The sequence below is a fragment of the Gymnogyps californianus genome, chromosome 2 (assembly GCF_018139145.2).
Source record: "Gymnogyps californianus isolate 813 chromosome 2, ASM1813914v2, whole genome shotgun sequence".
NCBI classification, from domain to species: Eukaryota; Metazoa; Chordata; class Aves; order Accipitriformes; family Cathartidae; genus Gymnogyps; species Gymnogyps californianus.
In genome coordinates this window covers 144,254,761-144,280,068 of record NC_059472.1, presented here as the reverse complement: position 1 = coordinate 144,280,068, position 25,308 = coordinate 144,254,761, and the positions used below count along the sequence as shown (strand labels likewise).

Below are 25,308 nucleotides of genomic sequence, written 5' to 3'. Positions count from 1 at the left end.
GCAATGCTTCAGTGGCAAGAATAATTGAGAGATTGTAGGATTGCAAGTTTCATAGTGTTTTCTATCACATGCTGACTTTGCTACACTCATTCAAAGTTAGACTTACAGCTTTGATCTGAAACCTGAACTAAACCTTAAATCCACTTAGAAATAGCAACTATTACTACAAACCCGTTGTTAAACTGCATTTTTTTTGGAAGAATCGTATTACACCTTTGTTCTTTTGCATAGGCTACTAATTAGATTTTTAGATGAATATGTGATTGCCCTTGATTTTAATCTCTGAGCTGCCTTCGGACCTACCTGGGAATCAGTGAGAAGGATTGTCCTGGTTTCGGCTGGGATAGAGTTAATTTTCTTCTTAGTAGCTGGTACAGTGCTGTGTTTTGGATTTAGTGTGAGAATGATGTTGATAACACACTCATGTTTCAGTTGTTGTTGGTAAGTACCGCTTATCTTAAGGATTTTTCAGTTTCCCATGCTCTGCCAGCAAGCAGGTGCACCAGAAGCTGGGAGGGAGCATAGCCAGGACAGCTGAGCCAAACTAGCCAAAGGGATATTCCATACCATGGAACGTCATGCCCAGTATATAAACAGGGGGGAGTTGGCCAGGAGGAGCAGATTGCTGCTCTGGCATCGGTCAGCGGGTGGTGAGCAATTGCATTGTGCACCACTTGTCTTTTCTTGGGTGTTACTTCTTTTTTTTTTTTGTTATATTCCTTTTCATTGCAATTATTATATTATTATTATTATTAGTTAGTAGTCTATTTTGTTTTACTTCAGTTATTAAACTGTTCTTATCTCAACCCACGAGTTTTACTTTTTTTTCCCTCTTCCCCACCCCACTGGGAGGGGAGAGGGGGAAGCGGCTGCGTGGTGCTTAGTTGCTGGCTGGGGTTAAACCACGACAAGGATCAAGCAAACGTTTAGTATTAAAAAACAATGTGTGACGGGAACCTTTGATGAAAGGGAGGGCCACAGGGATCTGAAGTCTACAGTCCCCACAAGGGAAGAGGGAGCCATAGGAGGCTGCAGTCCTCATACGGCCTATAGTAGCAAAGACATCTGGAGTCTCATAGGGATTGAAGCAAGTAATAGGGTCTGCAACCTGGTTAGGGTTATACAGGGTTTCTGTAGGTCCTGAGTCTCTGCCTGGAGGCAGTGATGGCAGGCATCAGGCTACATCCTCAAGCCTGGTCCAGACCTTCTACCTCATGTAGAGACTCTTGCACAACGCAGATAGCCTGACACACACCTCCCTCTCCTGCCCCGATGGCTATGTCGCATCAAACTGCTTCTATTACTGCTTCAAGACCTATCTGAGCTCTCAGTCTTTCGTCAGGAACTCCTCAGGGCTTAACAGCTCTTCAGAGCAGCCAGGTCCCCCAGCAACAGTGGGAAAGGGGGAAATCTCTAGGCTGAGCAATAGCTCTCCGTCACACACCACCCACGCATACACGCAGGTGGCAGAGACTCCTTCAGTGTGCCAAAGGGCAGTACTGGCAAGTGCCTCTGAAAGTAGAGACCTCATTAACCATGGCAAGTGGGACTGGGTAGGCCTCGTGTCTTTCCCAGTACAAGTGGTACTTCACCATGTGGTGAAGCATTTGCTCTGGGATGTGAGGACTGCTCCAAATCCCACTCAGTCTCACTGCTGGTGGTTTGTGCTTACCCCCACTCCCGGGCAGCTGCAAGTCACACCCCACAAGCCTCTCTCCCACACACCATTTTAACAGGTGGCAGAGAAACCCACTGGTCTGGCTCAGACCTGCACCATGGAAACGTCCTTGCAGACTGCTGAGCTCTTCCCCACCCTCAAAGCAGTAGGGCCACTTACTCCTGGGCCAGGAGCCCCCCAGGGCCAGCCGGGGCTCGCAGCTGGGCTCAGGCCCGCTGGGGATGCCGCCGGGGTTACAAGCACAGCGCACGGGGGACATCAGCTGGGGAGGGCCCTCACCCTCGCAGGGCCCGAGGGCACACGCCGCGGGAAGCCCTCAGCGCGGCGCTGGCTACGCTTTCTCCCCTTGTCCCTTTATTCACACCCCCACTCCACGGCCCGCGGCCCCTTCCAGAGCCCACGGAGCTGCGCGGCCTCTTTCTGCTCCCGCCCCGCGGCCCCGCAGATCCACAACCCCTCCGGCCACCGCCTCCCTACGGCCGCCCCGCCCGGCTTCCGGGCCCGCTTGGAAGTGGAGCAGAGGTGAAGGCAGGCAGCGCGCCGGCGGGCCCGTCCAGGCCAAGGTAAGCGGCGCTCCGCGGCCTCTTTCCTCGGGGAGTGCGCGGCGGTGGGGCGGAGGGTCGTACGGACGGCTCGGCTCGACTGTCTCCTTAACCCCAGGCCCCGGCCCCAGTCCACCGGGGCCTCTCCGGGGCAGCTCCCCGGCGCGGGCCCTGAGCTACTGTAAACACCGCTGGGCTGCGGCGGCGGCCCCGGGCCCTGCTCGGCCCTGTCCCGCCCCGGGCCGCCGTTCCGCCAGGCGGGGAGCGCTGGGGTAGGCGTGGCACGGCCGGGGCTCGGGCGGGGGCCGCACCCCTTCGTCGTTACTACGGCTGTGGGGGCCTTGGGGAAGGTCTGTGGGGGGTGGCGAGCTGCGTGATGGCGGCCGCCGGCCGGGCGGGGGTCGTCGTGTGAGTGATTTCCCCCTTCCCCATTTAGCCTCTGGTCTCAGTTGGTGGGTGTCCCAGGGCTGGCTGGCTTCTCCTCGGGAAAGAAATCAACAGGCCTCGAGGTGGTTAATCGCGACATACCCGGAGAAAGCATTAATAGCCGCCTGGTCACAGTTTTCCCCTGTTGTGTGTATGCCTCTTGTGGCTTCAGGCCAACAAGAAATCCTCGACCCTGGCTTTGTCAGGGGACGCTTCCCTGATATGTGTCTTTTACCGTATAAATGGCTGGGGGCAGGGGAGAAAACAGTATGGGGAGATCCATCATCTAACCTAGGCTTTGTTAATAGGCTGTTGATGTTGTGCTGCAGATCTGCATCATGGAAAAGCAAATGCTTGAATCCTCTGAGGAGCGAACATTTCAGTACCAAGATTCTCTGCCTTCCCTGCCAGTACCTCCTCTTGAAGAATCTTTAAGTAAATACCTTGATGCAGGTAATGACTTAATATTGTAATAGTAGCGTGGCGTGTGCTGTTGTAACCAGGCTAATCTGAAGATGTTTGTGAAGTGATTTGTAGAGACAGCTTGTATCAACTGATATAATTGGGGCGTGGGATCCAGACAAGTTTAGGGTGCAAAAGGTCTTTTTCAGGTTCAAAACGGGAAACTAAGTGCCTAGAGCAACCTGAGTAAAAGTTTCCATTTTATCCCTGTTTGTCTTTCTTCAAGGGAATTGGGCATGTGGGAAGGATAACTTTTTGGTTTCAGGTTTTTTCCCCCCTAAGGTTTTGGGTTTGGGGGTTATTTTTTTTTTCCAGATCAGCTGGTCTAATAAAATATATTTCTCCATCTACAAATTTTGTTTTGCATAATAACTGCTTTGCTTGTTTATGACTGTGTTTGCCCAGGATCTTTGTTTAAAAAAGAAAGTTATTTCAAACTTTTTCATACTTAAATGTTCTTCTTTCTCACCAATGCTATTAACTATACAGTAGTAGGAAAAGGCATTGGTGGTTATTTTTGAATAATTTAACTTGGATAATTTCTGCCTTCAAATGTTGACTGTCTAAAGAAGATCACATAAAAGAAAAGTTTTGAAAACAACATCAATGCACATGTGTCTAGCTTTGTTTATAAATCAGAGATGACTGGTTAGTTCTTTATTATCATATCAGGCTTTGATATATCGGGGATAACAGAGATACATTACCTAGTATCTTGAGGTTACTTTCCTGTGTTTCTTTAATGATTTTCAGAACTTGGAGACATTGAGCTTTTTTCTGGAACATCTGCTTTGTGTCTTACTATCTTACCTGTAATACAGGAATGCTAACAGAGTAAGACCTGGAGTTCTCTCCTTAGCAGAAACATATTACACCAAAATTTCCCTTTCTCAAAATAGAAATCCTTAAGTTCACTCTGAGTTTCCTTTTATTGTGAGTGTAGTGGAAACGGCCCAGTAGATGGTAATAGGTTTTCTTTGGCGTTCCTTACGTCGTCACTTTTTGATGCAGAATGTTGAAATGGTGGTTTTAGAGAAAAAATGTTGTGTGTGTATGCATGTCAAAAAAACATTTTCTTTTTGTTGTAGTGTAGATTAACTAAAGTTGTACTGCACTAGTAGTGAACCTGAAATAACAGAATTGCCCTTTAGAACTTAGTTTTGTAAACGCAGCTGGCTCTCCAGGTTAACAAGCAGCACTCTCATGGAGTGATAAAATCTGACAGTGAATTTGTTTGCTTTTGTTTTCTGATTCTGATCTGTGTTTTCATAAATAACCTTGTCACATATCCCTTTCTTTTTCATGCTGAAGTTACTTCCTACTTACTGTTCCTTGTACATAAGTCATTCTATAACTTTGATCATCATCGTTGATCTCCTTTAGTCTCACTGGAGGTTGGAGGAAAGTTAGTCCAGTATTTGTTGTTCTGCCACAGTCTTTCCTTGTATAAATCACTTAAAGCCAGAATGTGCATGCACAATTCTAGACGCTAGCTCAGTGATTCTCATTGCTTAAGCTTGTCATTTGTTCGGTCTGTGAAGATGAGTGAAGGAAAGGAGGTGCTTCTGAAGAACAATTCGGAACCTCCAAATGACCCTTTGTAGAAGCTGTGAATCATTGCTTGGAAACTCCTGTCTTTCCTTGGTTGGAGGAGGACCCCAGGCACCTGACATTAGTCAGTGCACCTGTTGGTAAAGCACTTGTGTGTTTAAAGCCAGTCAACTGGAAAAGCTGGACAGAGCGTGTCTCAGAAGGTGCCTTATTTAAGGTTTCACAGTAGCTATCTCTGCTTTGGATTCAGAATGACTAATCTTGTTTTGAAGGTAGGCCCTGAGCAGAGAAGGCGGCCATAGCCATGTTATTTAGCTTTTCAGCTCACCCCAGAGGCTGAGACTCGGAAGCTTGGACTCAACCTGAGAGTATGAAAACCCAAAGTTCCAGCTTTCCAGAGCGTTCCTTAACTATGCAACTGAACGTGTCTTTCATGGGATACTTCTGGTTCATGGACAGAGCTGATCTCCTATGCAGAAAGGAAGACGAGTTCTGTGGGCCTGGAGAAAGTGGCAAGACAAGTTTCACTGAACTCTAGTGAGAAAGGGGCTGAGTTCTGCTCCTTCCTAATAGTGCTGCTTCTACATCTGATCAAATAGTTCTTAAATGGAAAGAGGTCCTATAGTTGTAGAATCATGTACCTTGGGAAGGGTTCATCTAGACCAGATCCCTGCTCAAAGCTGGTCCAACTACAGCAGGTTGCTCAGGCCTTGCTTAGCTGGGTTTTGTATATCTGCAAGGATAGAGATTTCACAGCCTCTCTGGGCAGCTTGTTCTGGTGTTTGATCACCCTCACGATTGTGGGAGGGGGAACAAAAAACAAACCAGCAACAATGACAAAAAAAAAAAACCCTTCACATTTTCCTTGTCAGAAATTTCCTGTGTTCCAACTTGAGTCCATTTTCTCTTGTCCTATTTCTCTGCATCTCTGAGAGGAGCTGTACTTTGTCTTCGCTATGCCTTTCCATTCGGTTGTTAGAGTGCAGCAAGGTCTTCCCTTTGCATTCTCTTCTTAAGCTGAACAAACTCATTTCTCAGCCTCATCTCATCATGTGTTCTAGTCCCCTAGCAATCTTAGTCACCCCCTAGCAATCTTAGTCACTCCTTTAATGGTTGGGCTTGATGATCTCAAAGGTCTTTTCCAACCTAAATGATTCTATGATTCTATAAATAGAGACCAGAACCCAGTAATTTTGCTTATTTTCTTTCTTGTGTGCCTGTGCATATTTCTCTGTAATGACTTTGTAACTTGAATAACAGAGGATAATCACTCTCTCTTACAATATTGTGTGGTAATAAGGCCACTAGATATGTTAGGTGCTGCCTCAATGTTCATAGCTGATCGTATGTGGTGAATGCTGGCACCTTTCCAATGGTGATGGTGTTGTGGTGGAACTTATTTAAACACAAGCACTGTATGATAATGCTTGAAAGTGGATGTTCAGTCTTGCTGCCTAAGGTTGTCACCATGGATTTAAAAACGCATTTGTAGGTAGTATTTGACCCTTACTTTCCATGTTTGTCCTATGAAATAGGAAAAATATCACTAGGACTTGCATTGTACTGTTGTGGAGTAGCATAAGGAGGCCAGGATGAAGCTGAAAATGGATCTTTATTTTTCGCCTTAAGACAGGTAGTGCACAATACTGAAATTCCTTTTATGATTAGGATAAAAATTGAATTATTTTGAAAAGGAGTGGGGATTTACCCTTGGTAGAAGAGGATCAGGCTAGGGAACGCTTGAACAGATTGGACATGAAAAGCTCCATGGGACCTGTTGGGATGTGCCCATGAGTGCTGAGAGAGCTGGCCTTTGTCACTGGGAGGCCACTTCTGATGACCTTTGAAAGGTCATGGTGATTGGGGAAGGTTCCTGAGGACTGGAAGAAAGCAAATGTCAGCGCTGTCTTCAGGAAGGGCAAGAACTACAGGCCAATCAGCCTCACCTTAATCCCTCGGAATCCCTGGCAAATAGTTGTGGAAACCGTTTCCAAGCATATGAAGGACAAGAAGGTGTCTGGGAGTAGGCAGCATGGGTTTGTGAAGAGGAAATCGTGCTTAACCAGCCTGATAACCTTTTATGATGAGGTGACTGTCTCAGTTGATGAAGGGAGAGCAGTAGATATTGGTTTTTATTGACTTAATATATTTGTTTATATATTGATATTTTATAAATTGATAATATTGATTTAATAATATATTAAAGTTATATTGACTTTAGCAAGGCTTTTGGCACATCACAAGCTTTTTTTTTTTTTTTTTTTTTAAATTCCTCATAGGTGAACTGATAAAGCATGGACTAGGCAGTGGACAGCCAGGTGGACTGAAAACTGTCTCAGCTGCTGGGCTCAGAGGTTTATGATCAGCAGCACATATTCCAGATGTAGGCCAGTCTCTGATGGTGTACTCCAGGGGTCCAGTATTGTTTAACATCTTCATTAATGACTTGGATGATGGGCCAGAGTGCACTCTGAGTTTGCAAATATTACAGTGCTGGAAGGAGTGGCTGATACACCAGCTGGTTGTACTGCCATCAGAGGGAGCTTGACAGGCTGGAGGAATGGGCTGACAGGAACCTCATGAAGTTCAGCAAACAAAGGGAAATGCCAAGTCACGCACCCAGGGAGGAATAGCTCCCCACACCAGTACAAGCTGGGGCCAACTGGCTGGAAAGCAGCTTTGCAGAAAAGCCGCTGGAGTCCTGGTGGACATGAAGTTGAACATGAGCCAGCAATGTGCCCTTGCAGCAAGGCAGGCCAGCAGCCTTCAAGGCCCTATTAGAAGGAGTGTTGCCAGCAGGTAGAGAGAGGTGATCCTTCCCCTCTGTTCAGCACTGGGGAGGCCATATCTGCAGTGCCGTGTCCATTTCTGGGCTCCCCAGTACAAGCAAGACATGGACATACTGAAGTAAGCCCAGTGAAGGGCCGTGAGGGTGATTAAGGGCTTGGATTAGCTGACATACGAGAAGAGACTGAGAGAGCTGGGACTGTTCAGCCTGGGGAAGAAAAGGCGCTAGGGGGGATCTTTGCAATATGTGTAAATACTTGATGGGGAGGAGTAAAGAAGACAGAGCCAGCCGTCGCAGTGGTATCCAGTGACAGAACAAGAGGTGATGGGCACAAATTGAAATACAAGAAATTCCTTTTAAACGTAAGAAAACTCTTTTTATTGTAAGGGTGGTCAAGCACTGGAACAGGTTGCTACCAGGGAGGTTGCAGAGTCTCCATCTTTGGAGATACTCAAAACCCAACACAGTCCTGAGCAACCTGCTGTAGCTGACCCTGCTGAGATAAGGTGTTGGACTAGATGATCTCTAGATCTGTGAAGGAGAAAAAAGTAGTGATTGCAGGCAAGCAGTCATAGTTGCAGCAAGACACAGTTGTGAGGAAGTAAGATTTTAATTCTACAAGGACAGGTAAGTATTTGAGACCTTGTCCAGCTGAAACTCCATTGTTACTCACAAAAGGTAGATTCGAGAAGATACAGATACATGATTACTGAAAATTAAACAAGTATCCTTCCTTGTTTCGTAACAGCTGTGAGTAGATCACAGGGTTAGCACTAGCAAGGCAGACAAGAAATTAATTGACAGTAGTGTCCAGCAGCCTCAAAAATGAATCAGACCTCATTGCGTAGGCATTGAATCAGCAGAAACACCCCTCCCCCCATTTTGTTTGCCACTGACTTCACAATCTAAGTATAAAGATAACAGAAAATACATTATACACAAGGTAAGTATAAGAAGACAATGAGATATGCCTGTATGGAAACTGACATCAGCAAGGCCTGTTACTGACCATAGATTTCATGGTAAACAGGCTTTAAGGACAGATTTAGATTAATATAACAACTAGTTTTGCAAATGTTTACAGAGAACTTTGGCCTGTATGGCACATGATCTGAGAGAAGTCCAAAAGTATTTTAAAATATAAACATTGGGTAGTAGTAGCTGCCGTCAGTGTCATTCAAAGGTAGGCATAACATGGGGACAGTGAATGAGAATTGACGGGCAAGGTGCTTGTAGACCATGAATGGACTTTTGAAAATAAAGGCAAGTAGCTTGTGGTTGGTGCGGTATGGTGGCAGACATGTATGGCTCAATGTATTAATTTACAAACAAAGTTCCTGTAAATTTAATTATTCAGTGAGTTCTGTGGCAGCTGATGGAGTTACAGAACTCCATAGTATTTCCAGCTACAGTTTTAAATGTATTTGGTTTAGTTATCTGTTAGGTATTTCAGGTTTTCAGCAATTGCTTTCATCTGCTAACATCTGTATTTAAATAAAAATATGTATTTATGTTTTATTAGAACACACTGATTTATTTACAGATTTTCAAAAGGTGTTTTCCCTTCAAATACTTGTTTTAGAAAAATAAATTTTTGAGTATTTTCATCCACTCCCTTGCCTGTGGATATCTGAATCCTGGAATAAATCTCAGTATACAGTTGTCTTTAAAATAAAAACGTTTCCTTTTAACAGTGAAGCCATTTCTAAATCAAGAAGAATATCAAAGAACCGAGGATATAGTTAAAAAATTTGAAAATGGGATTGGGAAAGAGTTGCATCAGAAATTACTGGAAAGAGCTAAAACAAGAAGGAATTGGGTATGTATTTGGATATGTAAGAAATCATAATTCAACTTCTGGAAAGTTGCTTGTTCAGGATATAACTTAGAAAGTAATTTAGCTTTTTTTTGTTTTAGGATCTTCCTTATATCTGCCACTTGGCCTGTGAATATGAACACATTCACTTATATACGTGTGATTTGTTTTTTTCAAAGTTGAGTGACTAAGAGAGCTCACTAACTGAAATGTTAAGTTACGTACCAGCTTTTCAATGCTTTGTGTGTCAGTTTCTTCTTCTATCACCTCTGTCCCCCCTCTCTCTACCCTGCCAAAAAAAAAAAAGGGGGGAAAAAGAAAATGGAATTTAGAGTTTGGTCTCTATCTCTTTCTTTGCTGAAGAAAGCTATGTGGTATCATTTTAAAATTGTCTTTCAACAGAGAAAAGGATACAAGGGGGGTCATTACCACGTGGAATTCATGAGAACTTTGTAAGTCTTAACATGAAGCACTCTGGAGTGGGGATTTTCAGATGATGATAGAAAAAATACGTTATTAACTGTCCATCTCAGATCCTGTCTCAACACAAGTCTCCTTTCCTTCCATTCTTCATAGAGTAATCTGTCTGATATTCGCAGCAGCCACAGCTGACATCTGCAAGAGTTTAAGGTGATGAATATCAGGGAGGAACTCTTCATCATAATTTGCAGTTTAATAGTCTTAAGCAGTATTGAATTTTATTTCAAGTTTGAAAATAGAAGAGCTAGATGTGTTGTTACCCTCAGCAGTTAGTTTTGAACCACTGTCCTGCCTTCTGTTATATAGGAACTACTATTCAAAATATTAAAAAAAAAAAAAAAAAAAGTAAAAAAAGTAGGCAGTTGAACAATCAGGTGATTATTAAATATTTAATGACTAAAATTTAATTCTGATGCTAAACATTTTTCATTTTCAGCTGGAGGACTGGTGGCTGAATGTGGCTTATCTTGATCTTCGCATATCAACGCAAATACACTCTAATATGGGAGGCCCTGGTCCCTATATTGAACACTGCTGGCCACCAAAAGAGGGCACTCAGATAGAAAGAGCATGTGTAAATATATGGCACACCCTGAAATACTGGGATCTATTACGAGCGTAAGACTTTAAGAAAAAATAATTGATTCTAAATATTAATGATCTATGTGTACTTTAGTTGCAAAAATATGTTTATGTTCATTGGCATGCGTTCTTTGCAGTAAAAGATGGGTTTGTCTTACCTTGATTTACTTGCATAATTATCATCTCTCGTGTTTAATTTTGGTGTATTTGTTTACTACAGAGAGAAGGTGGCTATAGAGAGATCTGGGAATGCTGTTCTGGACATGAACCAATTTCGAATGCTCTTCTGCACTTGCAGAATTCCTGGAGTTACCAGAGACTCAATCGGCAGTTATTTTAAAACTGGTAAACAAATGCAAATTGGGGGTTAATACAAGCAAATGATTTTGTATTAATGGGCTAATGGAGTGGTCGTTTTAACCAGAAAATACTTGCTTCCTCAAGCACTAAATCGGATACTGGTCGTTGAGTGCTTCTATAAGGAAGCAAAGAAGATATCTAATCTACAAATGCCCTTTTTGGTCCAATATTTAGTCCTTACTAAATAAGATTAAAAGAAAGCTCTGCTTCAAATTGTATGTTACCAGCCTGATGCCTATAATAAGTATGCCAGCATTAAGAATTGAAAAAAGACCTATTCCATGTGTTACAAATGTGGGTGGTTTCCACGTATTATACGGACAGAAATTCAGCATCATTACTAATTGCATCTTTTTCCACAGAATGCGTTTCTCGAGTGTGCTCCCATACATTCTGTTGGGATAATTCTTACTTATTTTCTATCATTGTGCTGTTTCTTGGCTTGGTCAGCTGCTTCTGTTTTCAGTCTTGAAAGTACTCCATAGTGCTTCTTGAAGCCATTCTCTTAAACTCCCAACAATTTTTTGGGGTGCAAGATCAAGAGCTAGAGTAAAAGTGTAGTGTTCTTATTCATCCTCCACTAACAAATACTGTAATACTAGTAATCAACTAACTGAAATCGTAACACCCCGCCCACACACGTTCTGATGCATCCAGAGTTGTTCAGCAGTGTCACTCTAGATAATCATGGGAGATGTAAATTCCTGTAAGACGCAGGAATTCAAGAAGGAGGTATTGCCTTGCTCCATAGAAAACATATAAGGAAATCTCCATACCACAGGATATGATGGGTAAATGCAAAGTTGAAGGCAAGTTTCAAGGGTTTTATCTTAGTGTTACAGTTGAAGAGTCAGTTTAAATACCAAAACATAGAAGAAACATTCAAATCATTGAAATTCATTGCTCTGTTATGATCACACTTAATAAACAAAGCTATTATCCTGTGGAGATGCAATTTATGTCATTCATGTCCCTTTTCTGCCTTAAAATATTGTAAGAACTTTTTAAACAATCTTGCTTATATCATTTTTCATGTCATACGTGGCACATAATATCCATTTCCATGTAGATTGTCTGCCTCCAGATGAAATATTTAGTCCAGTTAGTTGTCTTGTTTCTCTCTGATTCATGGAGAAATATGAATACCTCCAGAGAAGGATTTGGACCATTAAAATATGCAGGTATCTAATATAGGCAGAAGAAATTGCCATCTGCAGAGGGATCTGTTTTTTTCCTTTGGCTGTAGAGGGAACTGACATGGTCGAAACACTTGAAGTAGTATTCAGATTGCAGAGTAGGGCAACCTAAAATTTGACAGGTAGTATCAGCTTGGAGTCAAAGACCACACTGAAAGCCAAGAGGGCCTGATCAGTGGAACCTGGTTCAGCCTGCAGCAGACACCTTAATGAGAACAGGTGAAGAGCTCATTAGATATTATTAAGTGTATTGGGTAGATCTCCACCAACTGTAACGAGATCTCAGACACTTAATTCTAGGTATGTTAACTTCCAAACTTAATTCTGCCCCTTGCTTCAGACAGCTAAGGTTAGGAGGATGCTACCTAAAGTAACTGAATTTGATGTCATCCCTTCTGATTTTTGTTATGTTAGAAATTAATTTCATGATCTATTAAGATGAGGTTTACATGAAATGACAAGTTCCTCACTCTAGAATGTCTTTAATCAGGTATGTATTGAATTGTATTATCTGATTTAGACAGTAGGATCATAAAGATAGATGTAAAAACCTTCTAGATAAGGCTAAGACTTCTGTGGATGCCCATTCAGTTACATACTTGTGGGTAAAGTAGCATACATTTCTTCTTTTTCCCAGGGCGGAGGACTGGACTAGAAGAGATGTAGCACAGTGGCTCAGTTTGAGAAAAACGTAGCCACGTTTCTTGGGGTTTTAACATCTGGTTTTTGTCAGAATCTTTTCCAACTTTATTTAGTCTTATTTCCAGATAGACGGATTCAATAAGGCAATGCTATGCAAATGTACCTGGCCTAGTGTGGGCCAGTACCATCTGCGTTTCTGTATAGTGGCCAAATTGGTGTGTCAGTGCTCCCTTTTTACAGATTTGCCTGTACCGATCAGGTCTGATTGACATGGTAGTGCGTCTCGGATCTTGAGCTGCATAACTGAAACTGATCGCGTAAACACTCTGACAACGGAAGGACTCAATCATTTGCAAAGGCAGGCTTGCTGCATTATATTCATCCCTTTTAACAAACAAACAAACAAAACTCATGCAAGAGAAATGTTGCTAGATCAACTTTCAGCAAGCAACACTCATTTTGGCAGAGGGTGTTCCTGCCTACAAGATACACAAATAAATGACATTTGCTACTAGGTAATGACAATGACTTGAAGTAGTTAATACGAGTGAAAGTTATGTACTTCTGTATATTTTCTCTGATGGTTTTAAAAATGTCTTCAAATTTGCAGTAAGATCATGCAATTGGACTTCAAAAGTTATTCTTTTTTCTTCTTTCATGTTTTTAACTGTATGAAATCTGCCTCATTTCGAACAAAAAATGGGTCTGTAGGACTTGCTGAGTGTTTCTCCCATATCTGTCACTCATATTATCCCCACGGTTGGATTTTCATGGGTTTTTTTTTTTGTTTCATTTCAGAGACTGAAGGTGAATGCCCATCTCACTTAATAGTCCTGTGTCGAGGTCGAGTGTTTGCATTTGATGCTATACATGAAGGCAATATGGTGACTCCTCCAGAGATTTTCAGGTCTTCAAACTACCTTGTTTCAAATAAGCTGTCCTATTTAAGCTACATACCAAAGAGAGTCCTTCTTTTTCTATCCCCTTCACCCCAAAGAATTAGGCGTGCGAGTGGCTACAGCTTCTCCTCTAGTTGAAGGTTTCAGATTTGAGTAAATTCTTGTTTAGTGGGTGGCAACTTCTTGCCATGAAGCATGATGATCATGTACTGTTGTAATACACCCATAGAACATCACGCAGAAGTACTGAATGAAGATGTTTCTGTAGGAAACATCATTTATGTGTGAAGTTTCTTGACATGGAATTATTAGGATTATAAGTAACATCATTCCTTTCAGGACCAATCCACATTGATAATTGTCTCGTTGCTACTTAATCATTATCAAAGATGAAGCACCACTGTCATGCTGATTCAAATCTAGTATACTTGTAGTCAATTTTCTCAAGAATAGAGGGGCTGGAATTCCTGTTGGTGAGTGCAGCAGAGTCCAAAATTGTAGCATACACTGATTATAGAGCAGTATAGCAGCATTTCACTTGTGTTTCTTGCCTTTGCACCAGACCTGTGACAACCAGCCGTGTTTGTGGCTCTTTTCACATTCCTGAGCCTCTGCAAAGGACCAGAGAGAAAGAATTTGGTTCTTTAAATACTAAATTTCAGTACTAGTGCAACTGGCAATGTTTAAAGCTTTTCCGTGCTGTATCTCCTATCTCCCAGTAGCATGTGGAGGTGTTGGCTTTTCAAATTGTCAATACAGTTGTGGCCACAAGGTTTTCTACTCTGTTGGTCGAACTCTGATGTCACATACAGAGGTAGTTTCAGCGTAGGTCTCTTGTGATCGATTTGGGATCTATATGCATCTACTTAAAGAGGGGTTGTGCATTTCATCTAGGAATAACTTCCTGCATTTGTCAAAGTGCTGCTTATAGAGCACAACAGAAGACTTGTGATTAAAATTGGCAAAAGGTGGATGGCCAAATTCCTCAGGCAAGACAAAAACTAGTTAGAGAAGCTCAAAAATCACTTTTTTTTTTTTTTTTTTGAAAGTCTGGTACTTCAATACTTAAGATATTTCAACATACATATTTCTAATTTCTGTAGTTGTACATGTTCAGTCAAGCAAGTAACAAAGAAATGAACACCTGGAATACAGATTAAAAAACCCTGAAGTTTTCTATTGTCTACAGAAAGGGCGGGTTGGTTTTGGTTTGGTGTGGTTTGTTTTTTGTTTGGGTTTTTTTTTAAATAACCTCATTATGGGTGTCTTATATTTTTGACAACTGTGTAACTAATGATCAGTAGTGAAGTTTAATGGGCAAGAGTGCCAGAACAAAGGACAAGCCAGATTAAACGCCTTTAATTTGTGGAGTTTCTTTAACACCTAGAACAGCATGTGAAAAACTGAATTTGCAAACTAAAAATTAGCTCTCTGTTAATAGCTCTTCAAAGGGAAAATGCAAGGAAGAGGTAGGAAGAGAAGTATTCTTGTGTAGTTCAGTCTCTACATTTAAGATGTACTGTAGCTACTGTTGTGCTTTAAATTTCAGGGTTTATCTTGAGTGGAAGTTTTGCCCTTGTATCTGATTAGTTGCTATGCTGCAAAGCTGCAGTGTTGCCGATGTCTGCTGCTCAGGAAAGTTTGATCTGCACTGCTGAAGTCTTAAATCTAGTCTTTAAATTAAGTGCATAATAACACTTTAGGACTGTGATTGTTTACATGTAAGTTTGTACTGGGCTGGTAGCTGCAATTTGAATTAACCATTAGTGACTGAAAACAGAGCAGGTCTTCAGCTGCCCTTAGAGTCTGAGGGAGATGATTCATGCTTCCTGAAAATTCACGTTAGCTTGTGAACGTGGAACCAAAATTCCAGCTTGGCAAAAAAGACAGAGATAAAAAGGGTGACTTTTATCTTCTCTCCATATGTTCTTTGTTAACTTCAGTTTTTGAAATCTTCTTAAAGGCAACTTACATATATACAGAGAAGATGCCATAGTGAACCAGATGGACCAGGACTGGCAGCCCTAACAAGCAATGAAAGGACAAAATGGGCAGAGGTGGGAATACTTCAGCAGCTGATTCTTGAGAAAAGCATTGTGATCACTGGAAATACATAATTTCGCTTAGCTTTGTCTTTTTATGCTTTCTAGTTACGTGAATATTTGATTGATCTTGATCCAAAGAACTTAACTCTTCTGGAAAAAATTCAGAGAAGTTTGTTTGTGGTCTGCCTCGATGACTCGAGTCCCAATGCAACTCCTGAGGACTACACTGAGGTAGCTAAGGATTTTTGATAATTCATATCTGGTCGTCTTTATATAAAAATTTCTTCTGCATATATGCAGAAGTAGCACTTCTTGCTCTTTCAGAAAAGAGAAAATAAAGCAGATAAATATGCAAATAATGCTTCTTGTTGATCCATAGGAATACTTAAATAGTTTAAATTGTTAGGACATTGGAAGTGGGAATGGCTGAAATCTACCTTCATAATCTTTTAGCCCTGTATCCTTCAGGGTCCTCAAAAATATAGTCATCAACTTGTTATCTCTCTTTAATTTAAAAACTTAGGCTTATAATCATGTTTCATCTTCAGCTGGATGAAATGACCTTTCAGGGAGGTCTCACCATCTTAATGAAGGCTTGGTTTAGCCGACAGAAGTTGGGAGTGTACTCAGTGATTTTTGAAACCCACAGTATGTAACTTTTGCTTTAGGTTACAAGGCTGGGACTAACAGGTGATCCGACTATACGCTGGGGAGATAAATCCTACAATAGCATATTCTTTTCCAATGGAACCTGTAGCGCATTCTGTGATGTAAGTTGAAAATTATTTTGCCCCTTATAAACCTTTCAAGTATTTATTTACTAAGTTTTCCCTTTCAGAGTATTATTTTAAATGCTTAATGTGTTCCTCTTTAGTATAGCCTTGTTTACCAGACATCTTGTCTGGCAAGTTTCCAAAAGCAGTCTGCTTTCATAGTGTTTGATATTACACCATACTTGAATTAAGAACATGAGACCTGAAATCATAATCTTATTTCTAAAAGTATTTAATGAGGGAGTTCCAGAGACAAAAAATACATTGCACAAGAAGGCTTGAAATTATCTCTTTGTATGATGTCGCTATTTGAACAGCTGTGGTGTTTAAGCTGAGATTTTTTTAAACTCATTATTGAATGGCCAGAAGGGCCTACATCTTGCCTGGAATCTGCTTTTCCACAGCAGTGGTATATTGTGCCTCCCTATTTGCCTGCAGAGCAGTCAAAACAGTGGGTGGACTTACAGTGGTTCTGTATGTATTGTAGAACTAGAAAAACAAGTGCAGTAAAGCTGTTGGTCTGCAGGAGAAAGAGTGGGGTAGGGAAAAAAGCAATTTGATCCTCTTGCAGGTGTGCAAATAATGTGATATCTTGTCTTATATGATTCTAGCATTCTCCTTTTGATGCCATGGCTTTAATTACCATGTTATCTTATGCTGAAAAGAAGATTATTGAAAATGAGGGAAAATGGAAGGTATCTATCCTTTAAACTTTCAAGTTTGTTAGTTAATGTGTCTTTTCTTGTGGATAACATTTTCTGTTTTCTCTTCTTTCTTTCTGTCTGCATCCTCCCAGGGATCAGATAAAGTGAGGGATATTCCATGGCCAGAGGAACTTGTATTCACAGTGGATCAAAAAATTATAAGTGAAATTGGACGTACTAAAGAATTGTATTACAAAAAGGTGGAATTTCTTGCTGCTTCTCTTAATTGTCACTGAGTTTTGTTTTTTTTTTTCTTCATTCTATTTACATGTTTTTAGCTGATCTTTCTCCATGCTGGAGAACAGGGATGAATATGTTATTGATAAATTGATGAATCAGGGGACTTAACACCATAGTTAAATTTGTTACATTGTTGGTTTATGTTGAGTGTGTTTTATTTGAAGTGGACCAAGTTGTGATATTTCTTGACTTCTGTGCCTTTTCCTCCTTTGGTATGACAGGTATCTGACTTGCAGCTAGTGAATTATGCCTTCACGTCCTTCGGCAAAGCATTGATTAGAAAGAAGAAACTTCATCCCGATACATTTGTGCAGCTTGCCCTTCAGCTTGCTTATTACAAATGCCATGGACGGTAAGAAAAATCTCATTAAACAGATTAGGAATAAAAAAACCTAGAGTCTTGAGTAAAAGAGTGGATCTGGAAATATAATGCAGTGCCTTGCAATGCCAGTGTGTAATTTGCTATGGTGACAGAAGAATGAAGAAGAAAGGGTTTTTTAAAGTAACACTTGCATGGGGCCTTATTTTGCGCCATTGAAATCCATGGGGCTTGTGCTGTTGGCTTCAGGAGAATTGTGTCCTTGTGCCCATAGGGATCATGCGTGTACATATTGTGGAATGGAGGGCAGAAGACAGTTCATGAAAACGTGGATTTGGGCTGTACAAAGTAAATATTTGGGCAAACACCAAATGTGCAATGGGTCAGGATTCTTTAATGTTAAATAGTTGCTCAGATGCAGAAGAAAGCTTTATCTGTAGCAAGTGACAGCCATTGGTAAAATGGTTAGTCTTCCAAGCCTGTAAAAAGCCTCGCAAACCTCAGTGCCTCACTTTCTTTAGCAACATTAGATGTGAAGATTTGGGCAGAATAATAGATAGATAGTGACCCTCCAAATGCCTGGCTCTACATTTTTGGGTGTGTCATTTTATTTTGCATTATTGGTAAAAGGCAGCATTCTTCCTGGTATTGGTGTTCCCAAATTTCTGTTTGCTGACTAGCACTGATTATGGCTTGTATAAGTCATTACTGACCTGGTGAGTATTGCTTGCTTCAGAAAAAGGAGGGTTTCGTCATAGGAGCATGATGAAAATCGTAGTCACTAGACATGCGTGTCTTATGATAAGAAAGATCAGTAGATCTCAGTTTGCTGAACATGAGAATAAATTAATTGTCTGACTAAAATAGCCTGTTAGGTCTGTTCTAAACACACAAGTATGTTTCATGTAAGTTGTATATTAAATGGTAGACTGTCATAGGGCTGGGGATGCTCCAGGTAAAAGCTGGATGGGTGTCAGTATGCAACAGAGAAGGATTTGAGCCTTTTCCTTATAAATGCATTGGGACACACTGCTTATTTCAAGTGTGTCCTTAATTTTTGAGTTTTTGGATGGTGTAGATGGTTTCTTTAATGGAAATATATAGTGAAACTGAAGCTTGCATAATTTCAGCTTATTTATACTAGAGGCTGGTAGATCTGTAGTCTGCAGAAAATAACCATAACAACCCAGTCTTTTCAAGGTATGATTATAGCACTGGCACTTTTTCAGTCATCTGTCTCATAGAAGCCTGTAGAGTTCCTTTGTGGCTCTTTTTCAGACACACAATTTAAAGAAAATTAGTGGCTTACTGATACTTGTAACTGAGCTAGATGTGTAAGATACTGGGCAGGACGTTTTTATTCCTTGAGAGAGCAAATAGTTTTGTTAAGTTAATGAGATACTCTTCCCTAATTTTTCTTCTTAGCCCGGGCTGCTGTTACGAAACTGCCATGACCAGGCGTTTCTATCATGGCCGCACAGAGACCATAAGACCATGTACTATGGAAGCAGTGGAATGGTGCAAGTCCATGCTGGATCCTTCTGACAGTGTAAATACTGAAATCCTACTTTAATCATCATGTATTTAGAAGGCCTGTCATTTGAACTGCTTAAAACTCATTTTTCTGTTGTCTCGTTAATGGGAGTTGGCCTGTTTCCAGTGAGACAGATTTCAAATGTTGGGTTCCTTGAAGTCTGGCTCTGGTCACTGTGACCGAGGTGAGCTGTCATGTGTGGGCTCATTTGGTTTTCTGTCCTATTTACCTTTTGGTTTCAAGAATGTAAGCGTCTCGAGTTACATGCACGCTGATTTTTTTTTTTTTTTTTTTTTTTTTTACACCTCAAAAAGTAACTGGGTTGGAACCAATGTATTCTGCTGTGGAGTGGTTCTGTTGTTGTTTTAATTTTTAAGTGAAATCAGGGCATGTTAATCTAATCATTGAGTCTGAGAGCAAGATTGAAATCTGTTTGTCCCCTCGTGGCAACAGGGATGTATTCCAGAGTTTGTCTCTGAATAGCTGAATTGGTGACCTTTTCTTTTCCCAGCAGCTATCCCCTGGTGCTTGGCTTGCAAAGCATGTCATGCCTTTCTTGCCAAGTGAGAGCTGTACTAAAGCTCTTTCTGCTGTCCTCACTGCACGTTTCTCAGAGCCTGAGAAATGAAGCAAGGAGAAGATTTTTGAGACAAAGGGCTACATATCTTTAGGAAAGTCAAAAGTTCTGCATTATTAATGCATCTGAGAAACATGTAGGATTATGGCTATCAGGAAGTATGTGTGATTGATAATTATAGTCTTCAAGAGCGTATTTTCCTGGTCTTCACTGGCTTCTTTTGGCATGTGCTGCAGCTTTAAAACTCAATTTTCTGGCCATTATTCAAATCTGCTTTCCTGTTGCAAATATGGATTCCTGTTATTTCACTGCTCTTCAGTTATCTTCTAACCAATTATCAGGCTTCTATGGGTAATACACATAGAGGTTGGTTACTTCCAACACTAACTGTAGCCTTTTTCTCTTTGTAATTTTAAATAGCATCTCCAAATATCTTCCTATTGCTGTTTTTTTTATGATGAACTCTTGGGCCTTAAAAAAGCATTGAATCTGTTCAATGGTATTGAAATTAAGATGCTTAAAAGTCTACTTTTAAGGTACTAGGAAATACCTAAAGTTAGGTACTTGGTAAAAAATCCTTTTGTCTCAACTCTTCTTTCACCCCTTGTGAGCTTAGTAGCTTGATTTTTATCCAAATTGAGTGGCTACTGCCCTTGTTTCACATTCTCTGCTGCAGCCTCTTGTGTAATGAATAAATGGATAAAGGGTGCTTCTTAAGTAGTTAAAGAGCTAGTACGATCTAAGATCTCAGAAGTCAAGATCTTAGGTGTCTAGAGATGTTTCTCTAGGCCTCCTTTATGAAAACATGTATTTGTATTCTGTTTTCTCTGGTTTTAATATGTAAGTTTCAATATAAAATTGAAAAAAACGTAACGTTGGGCAGAACTACTGTCATGGAAGTAATATTTCAATCAGCAGAGAAAGTTCGGGAATGCATCTGTGTATATTTTAATTAGGGTCTTTTTTGTTTTGTTTTCTGCTTTTGCATCACAGATTTTTTTATCTGTTTTTTTTTCTTCCTTTTTTTCTTTTTTCATGAAAAATGATAGAATAGAATAGACTATTTCAGTTGGAAGGGACCTACAATGATCATCTAGTCCAACTGCCTGACCAGTTCAGGGCATGGTGATGATGTAAATGCAACTGCACCTGCTAAAAGCTAGTGTGCTTCTAAATAAGTGGTCTCGTAGGAATGTTTTGGTTTTGATTACTCTGGTTCACAGTGGCTACTTTCCATTGTTTCAGCTTGTTTGGGAAAGAGCATGAGGTTTAGAATATTATTCAGTGCAGAAGTGATCAGAGTAACAGAACAGAGATACAGCAAACAAATGAGCAAGTTCTCCTGAAAAAGGAATTTGGATTTGGGAGAAAGAGTTTGAGAGAGGTTCTAATGTGCCCTTCAAGTTCCTCCTTTTGTCTAAAATTGCTAGAAACTGTGAAAGGGAAAAACTTGCTGATATGTGATTCCTGATGTGTTACTCATCTGGATTGTTTTTTCTTTTCTCTTTTTTTTTTTTTTTTTTTAAATCCTGTCTCCCCTGCTTTACACAGACTTATCAACGAGTACAGCTGATGCATAAGGCATTTGCAAAGCACAATAAAATGAGGAAAGAATGTGAGAATGGAAAAGGTACTCTGGGATCAAAAGTTTTTTTGTTTGTTTTTTCTTGTGGGTGAAAAGGGAATATTGCTGTATGCTAATATGTTGTCTCCTTGTTTTCAACCTGAGTAAAAACTACCCCTTAACATTTTATACTTTAATTTCGGGGAGAGGAACTAAAACCTAGTCCTTGCACCCTTCCTTGTGCCCCAAAGACATGTTCACTTTGAATATTAATTCACTTTTTCTGCCCAGCTAAACATTATTTCAGAATACCTTCTGATCAAATATGGCTAGAAAGCGGGAAGTGCGGTCTTTTAAGGCAGAGGAGAGATTTGGGTGAAATTCTAACCTACCTGTGTTAGCCTGGTTAAGCTATTGTATGAATGAGAAAGAGTAGCTGGGAAATAATCACCTGATGAACCTTCATACTCTCTCCATCCTACTTGGTGAATTATCTAGGCAGTTGTGGCCCTGAAAGCCTTTTCACCTTGTTCACGTAATTGCCAGTGGGCCAATTTCACTGTGTGGAACTCCTTCTCCTTGGCTGAAATGGAAGTTTTCTTGGTTTTTGTTTTCCACAGGAACTGCGCTGGGTTTATATTACTTAGTTCATTTGCATTTGGGCTCAGTGTTGCAAGCTGAAAGTGATGAAGGCCTCTTAGTTCAAATATTTGGGAGATTTTTTTGTAGGCTACAATATCAATCTTGGTTTTTAGTAGACTCTGTCATTTATCTGTCCTTCAGCTGCTATTTGAGCTTCCAGCTATCCAGACCAGAAGAAGCAGAAAAACGGGAAATGCTGCTGTTAATGATGCAGTATTTGCATTTACTTGACAGGCTTTGATCGTCATCTTCTGGGTCTCCTACTGATAGCACAGGAGCAAGGACTGCCAGTGCCAGAACTTTATGTGGATAATGCCTTCACAGCTAGGTAATTAGTATTCTTGTCCTGCGGGGAGGCTGTATCCCTTGATACCGAGGACTTAGTCGCATTGGCCTTATGCGTGCTGATTTCTTGATCTCTAGGACAAAATAACTTTTTCATGAAACTCACCTTGTTTTAAATTATCTTTAAGAGTGCTGCTTTTGTTTTGTGTTGTTTTACAGTGGAGGAGGTGGGAATTTTATTCTTTCAACTAGTCTGACTGGCTACAGTAGGTTTACTGGATCTGCAATCCCTATGGTACATCATGGCTATGGCTTTTTTTATGCAATCAGAGATGACAGGTAAGGATATAATTTGATTTTGGGCATGGTTCTGTCTCTAGCACAAAGGGAAAGGCAGCTAACAACTAGAATGAGGAAAGGAAAAGACAGAAGAAACATGGCTGAATGTGTCAGAAAAGGTTGAGAAGTGAAGTACGTGAACATAGAGGTATTAACATTCTGGGAAAGCACGTGTGGGAGGAAGAACGAACGGTGGAGCTGAAGTGAGCACCAAGATACTGACAACATGCAGAAAGAAAAGAGTGGGGAAGGTGAAAGAAGGGAGGAACAAAAGAAGTTAACTTACTTTAAAATAAGCTTTAGTTTTAGAGATTACAGTAGCAATTGACTGAGATAGACCAGATGATAGAGTATAGGTGAGCACACTGTCCATCATTCTTGGCAGTGACACACACATCTCTTGACTCAAACCAGACCTCTTTGAGTAACAAGGAGAAGCCAAAACATTTGGCTTCACTTGTCAGAAAATGGTAGGATTTGAAAAGATCCAACTTTGGCTTATTGGTCTTATGAACAAAAATTACTGCTTCCTTATCAAATCTGATAAACTGCTTTGATTATAATGTGTTGAGATAACTTGCGATTTTGTGATTTAGGTGTAACTTGGATGACTTCTTCCTAAAGCTAAATATGGATTGTGTGCAGATTTGATTCAGTTTGAGAATACAAACCATTTATACTTTGGTCTATGGCTCTGTTAAGATAAATAGAACTAGATAAAGATTTACCTTGTATTAGGTAAAAAGAAAAAAAAGTATTTTAAACCTTAAACTAGTTGCAGAGAGGAAATATAATTCACAGTATTTTCAAATATGTGGAAAAGTTATGTCACTGTATATGTACAAATGGGTATTTAAATCAAAGTATCTAGTTTCAAGGTCCATCAACATATTGCTTACTGAAGGCACTAGGGATCTGAGTCCTTTTTGAATGTCGAGACAGTATTTTTATGTGACAATTTTTGCTTCAGAATTTATATCAATAATTTCACATTTCAGGGCAATTTGTGTGACTTTTATCCTAGACCATGACAATTAAGAGTGGTAACTTCATTGTTTTCTATATTGATAGGATCGTTACTACCTGTTCTTCTTGGAAATCATGTCCAGAGACTGATGCGGAAGTGCTGTGTAGAACTGTGTTCCAGTGTTTTCAGGACATGCTACAATTAACAGTTGCAGCTCAGCTGTAAGGTTGATAATGATGTAAAAGCCTTTGCAAGCTCATGAGTTACATATAGTACTTATAAATGAAATGCTTCTCAAGAGTACTGTTATATTCAAGTTAAGACATTTAATGATTTATGTGAAGTCTACCTATTTTTATGGGATTTACTGTGGTAACAGTACCCATTTAAGAGTAATGTAGCCATCTGCAACAACAATGCAAGCAGTAGTACCTTATCTATGTAGAACTATGCAATATTAAAATATGCCTCAACAGTGCAAACATACTGGAGAGTCAGGATGTTGGAAGTGGAGAATTCATGGGAGACTTGTATTTATGATCTTAGTAGTAACACGTAGAATACTTTGTAGTGTACTGATACTGTTTATGCCAGTGGAGCACTTAACTGCGTACTTACAAGTAACCACACTATCCTCTTAGGTGATTATGCTTCCTATTCATAGTGGTTTATGAAATAGAAGGGCTGCCTCCATTGGGCTATATGTTATTTTATAAGTTATCTTTCATTTTTGCTATCGGGATTATACCAAATAAATGTTGTATCCGTGAATGGGGATGTTCCCACTACATTTGTAATATGAGAGCACTACAATCTGAAGTATTTTGAAAAAGGAGCTCTTAATAATAACAACAGAAAGCAGCATATGGGTTCCAAATTCCTCAGAGTTTTCATCTTCTAGTGAACTGTGAATGTCTGCTGCTTTACACTACTAATACACAATAAAAGTAAGCACTGAATGCAGTTTGATATGATTCTCAGGATTTTAAGACTTAATTCCTCTGTTTGAGCAGCTTTGTATTTTCCTGTCATAGAAATAAAATTCTTCTAAAAATCAGCTTTGTATTGATTTTTGGGTGGACTGTTTAATGTGTAGCAACTAAACTTAGTGAAAGAGAGATGATCTTGGGGGCAGATGAACTTGAAATAGAGATTCTAAAGTACCCATTGTTTTCTCTTTTCTCTAGTTTTTGGAGTTTTGAGAGTGATCAGAGATTATTATTTGTTTTACAGAAACAACTGCATCCTCAGCTAACACTGAACCTGTCTCTTTGCCCTCTGGAAGCTCTGTTGTGTATTTTTTTCCACAGTAGCAAGAACAGAGTTTCCCTTTTCTTTTCTTCCTCAAAGGCTGACACTTCTCTGAGTAACAGGCCAGGGTGCGTTATGTTATGTCTTGTTGCCTCAGAAAACAGTCTCATTATTTCAGCCTTTGTCTTCCCTGCCTTTATTGGACTACTTGTATGTCCTGTCTCAGTTAAATCTGACAACTGTTTATTGTTTAATGGTTGATTTGAGGTCTTCCAAAACTCATACAGAGTAAGAATCCATTCCTGTTCTGGAGTGCTTATAATAACCCACTCTCTTTCTCGGAGGTAAATGACTTTCTGAAATATCTTGGTTAGTGAAGCATGTGTCTTTATGATGCTGTGATTTCTGTGAGATAGATTAGGATTTTGGATCAAGCTATGCCTGATGATTTTTATTCTTTTTTTTTTTTTCTTTCTAAGTTCTGTGTGACGGTTGCAACCTTTCACCCCTCAATTGGGTTAGTAAACCTGGTTGCAACAGTGACAAGGACAGTTTGCTTTGAACACTCATTTGAAACAGCCTGAAATCTGATGAAGGGTGTAATTTTGCATTTATTTGCATTTATTTTCCACACACCTACCCTTGC

The 25,308-nt window shown here is 40.3% G+C and overlaps 1 protein-coding gene across 2 annotated transcripts; it reads left to right on the top strand.

Moving 5' to 3' along the window:
• Positions 1–2,141: 2,141 nt before the first annotated feature.
• On the top strand, positions 2,142–24,462 carry CROT (carnitine O-octanoyltransferase). 2 transcript variants are annotated; one of them, XM_050891972.1, is made up of 17 exons: positions 2,142–2,241; positions 2,976–3,099; positions 9,142–9,266; positions 10,180–10,361; positions 10,546–10,670; positions 13,322–13,430; positions 15,386–15,479; positions 15,573–15,698; positions 16,136–16,237; positions 16,852–16,935; positions 17,037–17,144; positions 17,406–17,536; positions 18,929–19,052; positions 21,166–21,244; positions 22,055–22,148; positions 22,325–22,444; positions 23,516–24,462. In XM_050891972.1, the coding sequence occupies exons 2-17, from the start codon at positions 2,985–2,987 to the stop codon at positions 23,634–23,636; spliced, it is 1,839 nt and encodes a 612-aa protein (XP_050747929.1). In that variant the 5' UTR covers positions 2,142–2,241; positions 2,976–2,984; the 3' UTR covers positions 23,637–24,462. The 2 variants fall into 2 exon arrangements, with proteins under 2 accessions (XP_050747929.1, XP_050747930.1); XM_050891973.1 differs by lacking the exons at positions 2,142–2,241; positions 2,976–3,099 and adding an exon at positions 9,666–9,893 and having other exon boundaries at positions 9,220–9,266.
• The last annotated feature ends 846 nt before the right edge of the window (positions 24,463–25,308 follow it).

What these genes read in the sequence shown, in the direction of transcription:
- CROT (XM_050891972.1), top strand. Translation starts at nt 2,985, where the DNA reads ATGGAAAAGCAAATGCTTGAATCCTCTGAGGAGCGAACATTTCAGTAC. An exon ending in CTAAAACAAGAAGGAATTGG is followed by an intron (nt 9,267 to 10,179) that starts GTATGTATTTGG and finishes TTTCATTTTCAG; the next exon opens with CTGGAGGACTGGTGGCTGAA. An exon ending in AGAATGTGAGAATGGAAAAG is followed by an intron (nt 21,245 to 22,054) that starts GTACTCTGGGAT and finishes TTTACTTGACAG; the next exon opens with GCTTTGATCGTCATCTTCTG.